General features: G+C 38.0%; 1 protein-coding gene across 1 annotated transcript; it reads left to right on the top strand.

Annotated features, from left to right (window-relative positions):
- The first annotated feature begins 3,433 nt into the window (after nt 1–3,433).
- On the top strand, nt 3,434–12,882 carry SELENOP (selenoprotein P). Its single transcript, XM_082650224.1, is given in 7 exon segments — nt 3,434–3,592; nt 6,845–7,060; nt 7,800–8,012; nt 9,633–9,750; nt 11,456–11,792; nt 11,795–11,802; nt 11,804–12,882. Coding segments are annotated over 6 exon segments (1,074 nt in total). The 5' UTR covers nt 3,434–3,592; nt 6,845–6,857; the 3' UTR covers nt 11,999–12,882.
- The last annotated feature ends 84 nt before the right edge of the window (nt 12,883–12,966 follow it).

Raw genomic sequence — 12,966 nt, 5'->3', positions numbered from 1 at the left:
AAGGCCCCTACAGTCAGTAATCTTAAGGTTCATTGTATGGTGGTGCCTGGAACAACCTATCAGGAGATTTTAGTCATTCATAAAAATTGAAAGAAAATATTTTTCTAGACAGCACTATGATCAGCTTTGCTGGGGGCTTTGGAGGTAAGAGTGTGAAACCTAAGGTAAAGTGCCTGTTGAACTTGTGCTAACCTACCCTGCTGGCCCTATCTCCAGGCTGGGTTAAAACGCTCCTCTTTTCATATCCAGGGTTCCTACAGAACCTTGTGCTTACAGCCATCCTAGACATTGTCTCACTTTGCAATGTGTTTTCACTGCTTACATGTCTGTCTCTTCTATTAGATTTTGAGGTCCTTAAGAACAGGGAACTCAGCATTGTGCCTAGCATAAGCACCTAATAAATGTTTGATCTTGTTCAATTTAATGTAATTTGATTTACTAGTCAATAAAGGTTTGTTTGAAAACTCTGCTTTCTTAAGTATGCTGACTAGACCCAGATTGCCCAGCACAGAAGGGGCTGTTAAGAATGGATTCCCGGGCTTCCCTGGTGGCGCAGTGGTTGAGAGTCCGCCTGCCAATGCAGGGGATGCGGGTTCGTGCCCCAGTCCGGGAAGATCCCACATGCTGCGGAGCGGCTGGGCCCGTGAGCCATGGCCGCTGAGCCTGCGCGTCCAGAGCCTGTGCTCCGCAACGGGAGAGGCCACAGCAGTGAGAGGCCCGCGTACCGCAAAAAAAAAAAAAAAAAAAAAAAAAAAAGAATGGATTCCCTTCAAACCCTCCTCCACTGTTGGTGGGAATGTAGATTGGTGCAGCCACTATGGAAAACAGTATGGAGGTTTCTTAAAAAACTAAAAATAGAGTTACCATATGATCCAGCAATCCCACTCCTGGGCATATATCCAGAAAAGGCAAATTTGAAAATATTGAAAATATAACTAATTTGAAAATATACACGCACCCCAGTGTTCATAGCAGCACTATTTATAATAGCCAAGACATGGAAGCAACCTAAGTGTCCATCAACAGATGACTGGTTTAAGAAGATGTGGTATATATTTACAATGGAATATTACTTGGCTATAAAAAAGAATGAAATACTGCCATTTGTCATACTAAGTGAAGTAAGTCAGACAGAGAAAGACAAATATTATAGGATATCACTTATATGTGGAATATAAAAAATAATACAAATGAATCTACATACAAAACAGAAACAGACTCACAGACATAGAAAACAAACATGTTTACCAAAGGGTAAAGAAGGGGAGGGATAAATTAGGAGTATGGGATTAACAGATACAAACAACTGTACATAAGTAAATAAACAACAAGGATTTACTGTGTAACACTGGGAACTGTAGGACTCCCTGGTGGCGCAGTGAAGAATCTGCCTGCCAGTGCAGGAGACACCAGTTTGATCCCTTGTCCGGGAAGATCCCACATGCCGGGGAGCAACTAAGCCAATGCACCACAACTACTGAGCCCACTCGCTGCAACTATTGAGCCCGCATGCTGCAACTACTGAAGGCCGTGCGCCTAGAGCCCGTGTACCGCAACGAAGAGTAGCCCCCGCTCGCCGCAGCTAGAGAAAGCTCGCGTGCAGCAACGAAGACCCAATGCAGACAAAAAATAAATAGGTAAAATTTTTTTAAAAATTGGGAACTGTATTCAATACCTTGTAATAACCTATAATGGAAAATAATCTAAAAAATATATATCTGAATCATTTTGCTGTATATCTGAAACTAACACAATGTTGTAAAATCCACTATACTTCAATTAAAAGAAACCCATGGATTCCCTTCAAACATTGCAAGCTCCCCATCATCTCTTTTTGCCATCTGGGGGTTTTAGCTATAAACTGACCTAGACACAAACACTCCCAGGCGCTTTGCTTTGGAGCTAGCTGCACATTTGCAGGGAATTCTCTGGCACAGGAGGCAGCTGCTAAGCCACATGTAAAGGAAGGTGGTGATGGTGAAATACTCAGTTTCCTGCTGCAGACAGACCCAACATGACTATTTACATTTGTGAAGAAAATGAACTATAGGGGGATTATCTGCTTCATACAAATTTTTTTCACACGGTTCTTTTAAAAAACAAGTATGTATATATGCATTTTTCTTTTCCTGCAGAAAAACTAAGCATTTCACTAGATTCTCAAAGAGATCTGGGACCCCAAAAGGTTAATACCTACTGCTTGGTGTGAGTAAATAGAATTTGGCTTTCAAATGTCAAGCTTTTCCTTTTTTTTTTTTTTAAAAGAAAGTTGCTGCTTTATTCAATAGTGCTTTAAGTGGCAGAGGAATTTAGAACCAACCCACTTTATGGAGCCAAATGTGGAAGGATTCTTTTTTTTTTTTGTCAGCGCCACGTGGCATGTAGAATCGTAGTTCCCCAACCAGGGATGAACCCGTGTCCCCTGCATTGGGAGCGTGGAATCTTAACCACTGGACCACCAGGGAAGTCCAAGTTTCTACTTGGATAATTTCTTTACAGGAAAGATAACATCAGAGCCTCTTTGTACTTTCTGCACCTTGTACAGCAGTACTCAGCCCACAGCCATCAATAGGGGTTTGTTTGGACAAAATGCATCGGTAGTGAAAGCGAGGCTTACTTGAAAACCATCACTATCCAGGGCTGCTGTCATTTGAAATTGCTGCTTGCCTTACCTATCATGCGTGTGCTCATTTGTAGCAGTTAGTGGAGAGAATGTATCCCTTTCTGAAAGGGTAGGAATTTTCCATTTTATTTGTACATTTTGAAATTTCCATATCCTTTTCCATGTTCAGCTACTATCACAGCTAACTTATTTGTATGGTACTTAAATTTGTAAAGAATTTACAATAGATTGTTAAAAGCTTCTGTGGGATACCTAGGTCTTCCTGGGAGTGGGACTTCTGTGATGAGAAAAATGAGACCTGGCATCTCTCAGAGAAGAGGTCTCTTTCCTTATTCCTTTCCTTAAATGAAAAAGAAAAGAGCAGAAGTCCTGTGAGATCCCACAGAGATTCAGGTTTTAACCACTGCAAAATAATCTAAGTAGGTCTGTAACAGCAGGAAAGATTTGAAACACCAGGTGACTTTTCTAACAAAGTTCACACAGTTTGGGTTAGGCTAGCACCTGACCACTACAAAGTAAAAGAAAAAAAATTTTTTTTCTTTTTTTAAAAAGACAGCTTACCTCGCTGGCTCAGCAAATGTTTTTCCCTATTATAGTTTGGAAAAGAGCATAACTTGCAGGCCTTCTTACCCTTAGCCCTTCCTCCCGCCCCCGACTGTACCATTAAATCCTAGCTACTGGGGTGTCTAAAAAGGATAGGGAATAAATCAGTAATTGCAAAAACTCCCCCCCGCCCCCATTTTGTGCATGCCAGCACTTGCTACTTTTTAAAAGTTGGTTGCAATAATCAGTCAGAGGTTGTCTCTGCTAGCCAGGTCACAGCCTGAGTGGGCATTGAACTTTGGACTATAGCTGAGGGGCGAGGTAGACAACAGGGACTATAAATATGCGAGTTTCTGGCTGTGGCTTTGTGGAGCTGCCCCAGCTGAGCGAGAGAAAGGAAGCAGCAAGCTAGTCGGAAGGGCTTGTGTAAGTAGAAACTTCGTGTTTTTCCAAACTTGATTCCTTGACAGTTTGGTAAATGATTTGATTTTTGAGTCTTGATAAAATGTTTCTGTCCTTAGAATAGATTTGAAGAAAAGAGATGGGTAAAGAAAAGTAATACAAAAGAAAGAACAAAAGAGTCTAAACGCCGAGTGCAGTGGGGACACTAACAATTCTTGCTGATTTTTGCCCTGCTTTCTGCACAGCTGAGGATGAAGATGCGGGCAGAGGAGGCTGGAGAAATTGAATTCTTTTCCTCTGCAGAAAGTTGTGATGTTACATAGGCAACATTATATATTCAAGCTTAAATATTTCCTGCCGAAATGCAGAGTGAGAGCTCTAGGGGCAAAACAGCCTGTGGGTTTGAAGAGCAGAGACTGAGATATGGCCTTTCTACAGTGCTGTAGAAATGGCCAGGGATATTGTGAGCAGTTTCAAGGTTAAAAAAAAAAAAAAAGGAAGGGAGAGCAGGTTTGGTCCACTGTGCGGAAGTGATCATCCTTGAAAGAGTTAAAACCCATGTCAGAATCGGGTGATCTGCGATTAAACGCAATGCCTCGCAGTTTACGTGGTGATGGGTGCTTTCAGGAGAATGAGGGGGGACCCTCAGATGCGGGTCTGAAGGTTAGGGGAAGAGGGTGGAAGAAGTTTCTGCGTGTTTTGCCTTTTGATGGGAAATTTTAAACAAATGTAGCTCTGTATGTGGCCAGTGAATCTAGGTTTTGTGATTGAAAGTGGTGAGATTAGTGAAATTCATAACTACATTTTAACGGTTATTGCATCAGCTTCCAGTAAATCTAGTTTTGTTATTTATCTACATTATTTTATATAGTTGTCTGACAGCTGTAATTAATCAGAAGTTTATTATGTAAAAAGTGATTTTAAGGAAACAAAGTAGAACAGCCTATTGATTATAGTAACAGAGGAAAATCTGAAAGTGTGAACTCTGTAATCCACTCTGCCAATGGCTTCTGTTATTTTTTCATCAAAAAAGTAAATGAGAGCAATGGGTGAGATAACCTTTTCATTTGTATTCACTCTCCAGCCAATTGGAATGGTATGCAAAGTAAGGGCGCCAGGCGCTGAGTTTATGCTGGGGTCTATAACTACTGAATTTATATTCTAGAAAGTAGGGAAGATCTAGCCATTCTAGTAAGAAACAAAATCCTTGAATAATTTTGATGTTTTCTTTGTCATCTTAGGGCATTAAAAAAACCCAGATCCTGGCTACTATAGTTACTAAAGGTGACCCAGCTAAAAACGGTCAATATATTGCAGTAGCTAAGAGGTCATGTGTTGGAATAAGTAGAACCAGTTTGAATCCAGTTTCCCTGTGACTTAGTACCTGTGTGGACTTGGGCAAGATGCCTAAGCTGTCACTTAGCCATAGTTTTCTCAACTGCAAAAGGAGATAATGGTCACATAGTTGTAAAGATTAACTGACATGATATTAAAAAAGTGCTTTGTGCTACCTGCAAATAGTTGTATAAATGCTCGATAAATGGTAGCTATAAGAAGGATAATTGTATCATCAGTATAAGTACTATCCTAAAGAAATTCCCTAGATTTAGTCCAGATATATCCTCTCCTTTTTTTAAGTATTGGAATTTTAAAGATATTAGAATAGTTGGGATGGCCTTAATAAATTATTTAATTTATCCTCTCTTAACACCCCCCCTTTATTTCTCTTCCTTTAGTTAGGCTCTTACCAAGATATTCTATATAGCTAGGAATTTTGTGGTGTCAAATAATGTGAAAGATAAGCAGGTTTTTAAAAGTTCTCTCTATAGCTACCAGTGCATTAGAGCCCAAATCAATCTGATTTTAGCCTTTCTACTCCCCTCTTAACCCTGGGCTCACTCTAGGTAACTTATCGTTAGCTGCCCACCCTCCCCCCTGCCCAAGTACTTTTACTTTTTTAATCCCAGATCAGTGCCTGAAAATGTGCCAACTTCCTAGTTCTGGAATTTTGTCCTGATCTCTCTCCCTCAGACTTTTTTTTTTTTTGCGGTACGCGGGCCTTTCACTGTTGTGGCGTCTCCCGTTGCGGGGCACAGGCTCTGGACGCGCAGGCTTAGCGGCCATGGCTCACGGGCCCAGCCGCTCCGCGGCATGTGGGATCTTCCCGGACCGGGGCACGAACCCGCGTCCCATGCTTCGGCAGGCGGACTCTCAACCACTGCGCCACCGGAGAAGCCCCTCTGACTTTTATATCAAAATGAGCCTGATTACTTTATCTGATTCACTTAGTGTGTCTTAAATAAAAATTAAATCATGTTTGCATAAATGTATGGATTTTTCTTTCTCTGCTTATCTCTGCTGAATATGCTCTTTTTTCCACCACCTGTCTACAGATCACGTGTTTTATTTGTACCTCTCTGCAGAGAGCGCTAGCCCTTGTTTTGGGAATATTTCTTGTCATGTATTTAATACTTGTACATTTCTTGTCTGAGTATTTCCTACTCAGAGGGGTCATCTTTTTTACCCAAGAATGTGCTATCTAGTCACAGGAACTTCCTGAATGTAGTGGTAGCCAAGAAGTAGACTAATCGAGTGTAGATTCCAGTGAATCTTAAATGGTACAGGGGCCAGTGATTTGCAGTACTTCTTCCTGGTCTGGTGTTTTTTCATTGGTTGGTGTTTGTCTTGGATGTGATAGCAACATTTTGGTAGGCAGTAACATCTGAATCTCTTCATGTTGGTAGACTGCCCTCACTGCCACCTTCTTTCTTCCTGGGTTCTCTTTCCGTGCTGTCTTTTCATTTCTGTGGAGAATCCCCTACTTACCCTTTCCTTTCTTAGATTGGTGGAGGATAGAGAGAAGCAGGCAGAACTTGGTGTGTCTCAAATAAAAATCAAATCATGTTTGCAGAATGTTACTTGGTTGTAGAGGCCACATTCTCAAAATTTCCTTGGACATGTATTTTCTCCTAGACATATATCTTCTACTAGAGAAGTACTTGGCTGCCTGTTCAGGCAGATCTCCACTGCATGCTTACTAAAGTATCTTGCTAAGCCAGATAGTTAAGAGGTACTTTGACAGCTTCCCTGACTCTGGCTGATCTTTTCCCCTTTACAGGGAGATTTGGGGCTAAGAGGCCCAACGTAGTGAGTCCAACAACATGGAGACAGAATCCACTGGCTAGATATTTGTACAAAGTAGAATTGTACCTGCTGGGTTTATAGAAATTCCTTGTTATGACTGTGAAGATGACAGAAAGGTTTTCTCTTTTACAGAACAGCCCCAGCAATGTGGAGAGGCCTGGGGCTGGCCCTGGCTCTTTGTCTCCTCCCCACGGGAGGAACAGAGAGCCAGGGGCAGAGCTCCTTTTGTAAGCAACCTCCAGCCTGGAGCATAAAGGATCAAGACCCCATGCTGAACTCCTATGGTTCAGTGACGGTGGTTGCTCTTCTTCAAGCCAGCTGATACCTGTGCATATTGCAGGCATCTAGGTAAGGTAGTCTTTCTGTGGTCTAGCATTTCTTAAGGGGATAGCTATTAAATACATACATACATAAAATAAAATAAAAATAGAAAAGATATTTTTATTAAATTGCATTTTTGAAAAACTATACAAGTTTGCCTAGAATATGTTAGAGGAAAGAAGACTAGGAGGGTGTTTACAGTTGTTTTCCTGGGGCTATGGAAGCTTCTTCTTCTTTTTGTGTACCTGTATTTTATAGTACCCTACTAAATATGTACTACTTGTGTAATGAAAATGTTCTAAATTGTACTGTTGGAAATGGATTAGTTGTTTCAATATAGGAAGCAGAGACGAGAGCTTTGCTAGAGTAGAATGAACACTAGACTTGCCACCAAAGGTCTTGAGTCATTTAACAAATTTATAAATATATATTTTTTGGGTTATTTGCCAAATATTTATTGGGTACAATTCTCTGTAACTGCGAGATGGCTTAAAAATATACCCTTCACAGCATTAATTTGCGGACTAAATGAGCTGATGTTTGTGCAAGCGCTTAGCATATTGTTTTAACTGAGCATAAGTGCTCAATAAATAATTAGAAAAACAAAAGTTTTAGTCTTCTAAAACAATGCAAAAAAGAGGTATGAGTTAAGTAAAAAATAACAAGAGTTTCATTTAGGAAAATAGAGTGAGGAAAAAGGGAGTAGTCACTAAAATAAAATTAAATGAAATTATTCCTTTTTTTGTATTTTTTCCAAATATTTTAGATTGGAAGACCTGCGAGTAAAACTGGAGAAAGAAGGATATTCGAACATCTCTTATGTTGTTGTTAATCATCAAGGAATCTCTTCTCGATTAAGCTATGTGCATCTTAAAAATAAGGTTTCAGAACATATTCCTGTTTACCAACAAGAAGAAAACCAAACAGATGTCTGGACTCTCTTAAATGGAAATAAAGATGACTTCCTCATATATGACAGGTGTGTACACACATGTATACATATATGCATACACACCCACCCCCCCAATTAAAAGATACCTGCTTTGTATTTAATTTAATAAGTAATTTAAAATAACACATCTGCTTTTATTACCAAATACTCAGTTTCAAAGTGAGCCCGTTCAAATGTTTGGTTTTAGTATTTTTGAAATGACTTCTTTTCACACAAGGGAATTCACCACTCCAGTAGGGAAATAAAGAAAATTGACTATACTTTTTTCCCCTGTAAATTAGCATTCTGATTAAATTAAAAAAAGAATCAATTTGTACCTCACATACAATTCTAACTTAAAAATTTTGCAGATGAATAACCATACTTTGCAGGCCACTTGCTTATCTCTAATCTAATTACTAAATTTTAAGTTTACATGCCTGCATTTCTGAACTATAAAATATGTTAATTATTTAGGTATAATCGGCATGAATCTGCTTTTCATTCCATGAATGAGTAAAACGTTTGTATTTTCAAGGAACCTCAACGCATACATTATTTGATATCACTGGGACTTCCTTGGTGGTGCAGTGGTTAAGAATCTGCCTGCCAGTGCAGGGGACATGGGTTCGAGCCCTGGTCCGGGAAGATCCCACGTGCCGCGGAGCAACTAAGCCCGTGTGCCACAACTACTGAGCCTGCGCTCTAGAGCCCACGACCCACAACTACTGAGCCTGCGTGCCTAGAGCCTGTGCTCTGCAACAAGAGAAGCCACCGCAATGAGAAGCCTGAGCACCACAAGGAAGAGTAGCCCCCACTGGTCGCAACTAGAGAAAGCCCGCGCTCAGCAACAAAGACCCAATGCAGCCAAAAAATACATAAATAAATAAATAAATTTGACATCACCAACATTTCTAGTTGGTGCTGGTTTTTTTTTTTGGCTCTTCAGGAATGGTAAGCCAGACTCTGCCAAGGCCTAAGACCTACTTGGTCTTACTTTAAATATTTTTAATATTACATGTCATTCTTTTAGGATTGCAAACTTCTTATTCTGTTGCAAAGTATAACCCTTTGATAGTCATATAAAATTGTATATACAGGGTAAAATAGGGGTAAGAAGAACATTTCAACTCCACTATTTCTGAAAATGCCAGGCGTTGTATTTCCATTTCTTTCACTGTACTGAAATTTTTGTTGCATCAGATATTTTTTTAAATCAGTGGGCTACTGGCCAAGACTTGAGGATCTTTTTGTTATGCTGTGGTTTCTTATTGTGTGGAATTTGTGCTGCTTTAGCAGTTATGAAAGGATCGTGTGATTTGCAGAGCCCAATTTATGATGTCAGTGGTTTGAGCATTGATAGAATTTACAAGTCAATTACAAAATTGTATTTGACCAAGTCACAATAACTAGATTGCATAGTTTTGACATTATTTCTTGTGACATATCTATTTCACATTTCAAAATCAGACTCACTATAGTCTTGTCATGACCTGACCTGGTATACAGTGCCAGGGAGGTTGTTTGAGACCCCATTCAAGGAAATTTACTGAAGTTATGAAAGGGTCTTAGTTATAAGACCATTGAACCTACAGTACCTATCCCAGATGGTGCATGAGTATGATCATGATACAGAAAATATTGTAATGACTTTGTTATTTTTTTCAGATGTGGCCGCCTTGTATATCATCTTGGTTTGCCTTATTCCTTCCTAACTTTCTCATATGTAGAAGACTCCATTAAGTCTGTTTACTGTGAAAGTAAATGTGGAAACTGCTCTCTCAAGGTATTTTTCTCAATTATTTTTACGTGGAGAAAAGAGGAAATCTTTTAAGAACTATTTAAGTAAGTTAGTGTTTCATGACTAATTAGCTAGTCAATGTTTCTGTTGGTGTACTAAAAATAAACTACAACAGTAATTTTTATTAATATAACTACATATGCTTCCTTTTATGTAACATATACTTTAAAACGTCTTTTCAAGATCCATATTGCTGCTTTTATCTAGAAGAAGTTTAGAAAACAAAAAAATCAACGTAGATTACGTATTTCAATTACCACCGAATGCTATTGCATGAATATAAGTACTTAAAGAATTCAGCCAACATAAAATACATTATTGCAATATTCTGAATGTGCTCATATAAGAGCATAGTGATAGCAAAGATTATGCATGGCATTACCTGAAGTGGAATTGGGGCCCAGATAACTACTTAATTTACCAAGAATGTAAAACTGTCAGCTTTAAAAAAAAAAAAAAAAAAAAACTGTCAGCTTTTCTGTGAAGCCCTTACACAGTGCACTTGGAATTACTGCATTTATTTCACAATGGAATAACTTTTTTACTCATTACTGATATTTCTCTCTTAACAACCATGAGAATATTTATTCCTTGTCATGAGAGACACTATATTTACAAGTGGTTTATAAAAAAGATACTCAAGGAATTGATTTTAACTTGTATTAACTAAACTTCTTTTCCTCTCAAACTGAGAAGGAAAATAATTCCAGTGTTTCCTTGACAGAGCAAGTGGGCAAAATTCGAACTCAGGTTTAAAAATAATCTTGAATTTTTATTTCTAAAATAAAGGAAGCTCTGCTTCCTTTATATTTTTCCCAACTCTAAAGAAAGCCATGCAGATTTTAATGAATCACTTAAGTTGTTAAGAAGCTCAACAGTTTAATTACTCTAGTTATGTCATTTTTCACATTTTAATCTTCATAATAATACCGTGAGGGTTATTTTACTGCTTTTACAGATGAGGAGACTGAAGTAATGCAAATAAAGTATTAACTCAATGTCTAACTTATACTAAGTGCTTAATGAATGTTAGCAATATTGATTCCTCATTTTTTGGGACTTTTTTTTCAGCATTCTGCATTTTCACAAATGCCTAATAGTTGTAAATATACCTAGGTATATTGAAACAAAGGTAGAAACAATTCTCATAACATGTGTAAAGTTTACAAACATCTGTAAATAGAAATAATATATCGTATTATCTGATATGTCAAATCAAATTGGAGTTTTTCTATTTCATTGCATCCTAGATGCCACCAATTATATGACACATTATTTATGTGTTATTAAAAACTGCTGTCAGTTAGAGTAGGATACAATACTATAAAACTATCACTAGTAGGATGCATTCTAATTTTAAAGATATTAAAATGTGAAAAAAATACATTGTAGAATCAATGAAATATAATAATTGGTTTTTTGGAACCAATACGTATATCAAATTGTTTGTTTTTAATAAAACACTATTAAGTTCTCAAAAGTAATTCAGAAACAACCAAAAAATGTACCATTTATTAGTTGTATGCTAAAATCCAGTGGAATTTATAACTTTTCAAAACCTTCAAAATACCAAATCATATCACTTAGTGAGTGTTTGAATTTCTTATATGTTACCTTTAAAAATCATTTTTTCACGCATTCCTGCTAAATCTATAAATTTGCTGGTAAGTGATTTATAAATTTATTCCAGACACTGGAATATGAAGACTTCTGTAAAAATGTATCTTTGGCTACTGTGGAAAAAACAACCGAGGCTCCACAGCCCCATCACCATCACCATCACCATCACCATCTTGAGAACGGTCATCTTTCAGAGTATCCAAAACCAGAAGCACCAGATAACCCTGAGCATCCCCCTCCTTCAGGTCTTCATCGCCACCATAGGCACAGGGGTCACCAAAGACAGGGTCACTCAGAGAACTGAGATGCATTACAACTTTCTTTTCCACAAAAGAAGCTCTGACGAAGTGGATGCATAAATCAGTTACTCTGAAAATTTCCCAAAGATTCAGAATCAGCTCTGAGTAGCTGATGATGACACTGCCGACATCTGATATTTGAAAAAACAGGGTCTGCAGTCACCTGACAGTGTAAAGACAACCTCCCCTCTTTATGTAGCTGACAGGGCCTTCTGGCGGAGGAGCACGTCACTGAATCTTGACAGTGACGTTTGCCTCCAGCTGCCTGCCACGCAAGTCAGCAGCTCAAGCCTACAGAAGCCAGCACCAAATGAAGCTGAGAGAAGAAGGCAGAAATGTGAAAATGACCTTCAGATTAAACATTTACAATCGGATGTACTGCCTAAGTCAGTCTAGACAATTATATCTCCAGCATTTTTATAAGCTACCTAATTAATAGTGATCCAAAAATAGGAATTGGATTTGTGTACACATGGAGAAATTGGCTTCCACATTTTAAAATTTAAGTCAAAAAATGTTTACCCCCAACCATATCTTTATTACAGGGCAGCTGAAAGGTGGTTGCAGCATTTGGTTCATATGTTTTTCTTTTTCTTTCTCCAGCATTCTACTTGCATTCATGAGAACAGAAACATAAACTATGACCTAGGGGTTTCTGTTGGATAGTTGGCAACTTAGAATGGAGGAAGAACAACAAAGACATGTTTTCCATTTTTTTCTTTACTTATTTCTCAAACAATATTATCTTTGTCTTTTTAATCTTACGTTTTTAACAAATTAAACCTTTAAAGAAAGAAGTGATTTCTGTCTTTTCAGATCCAGAAGTACTCATACATGAATATTTTGCTATGATTACATTTTAGATATCCATTTATACTTTTTTTACATCCAAGACTCATATCTTGATTTTTACTATCACATATGAATGAAGTCTTTATATCTTGCTTTCTTTGTCTAGCATTGTATCGTACTCTTTAAAATTTAAGATTGCCAGTCTTGAAAGATAGATGGGAAATGATAAAAGAATGTTGTCCATCTCTTGATTGCTTAGAAAGTATTTCCATAGTCAATGATGGTTCAATAGGTAAACTAAGTCCTATAAACCTGAACTTTTTTATGGCTGATACTATTGAGCAAGAATGCAGAACACGATTGGCAAAAGTGTGCATTTGTTTAAATAAACTCAATGAAGTTTAAAGCTGTCTTTTTGTTTTCATTGTAATTACTTAGTATGTTATATTGACAATAGAAGTGAATTTTCAATTGCTTTTAAAGAAATTAA

Source organism: Grampus griseus (genome assembly GCF_964374135.1).
Source record: "Grampus griseus genome assembly, chromosome: 3".
NCBI classification, from domain to species: domain Eukaryota; kingdom Metazoa; phylum Chordata; class Mammalia; order Artiodactyla; family Delphinidae; genus Grampus; species Grampus griseus.
The sequence above is the reverse complement of the archived record's forward strand: the minus strand, read 5'-3'. Positions and strand labels throughout refer to the sequence as shown.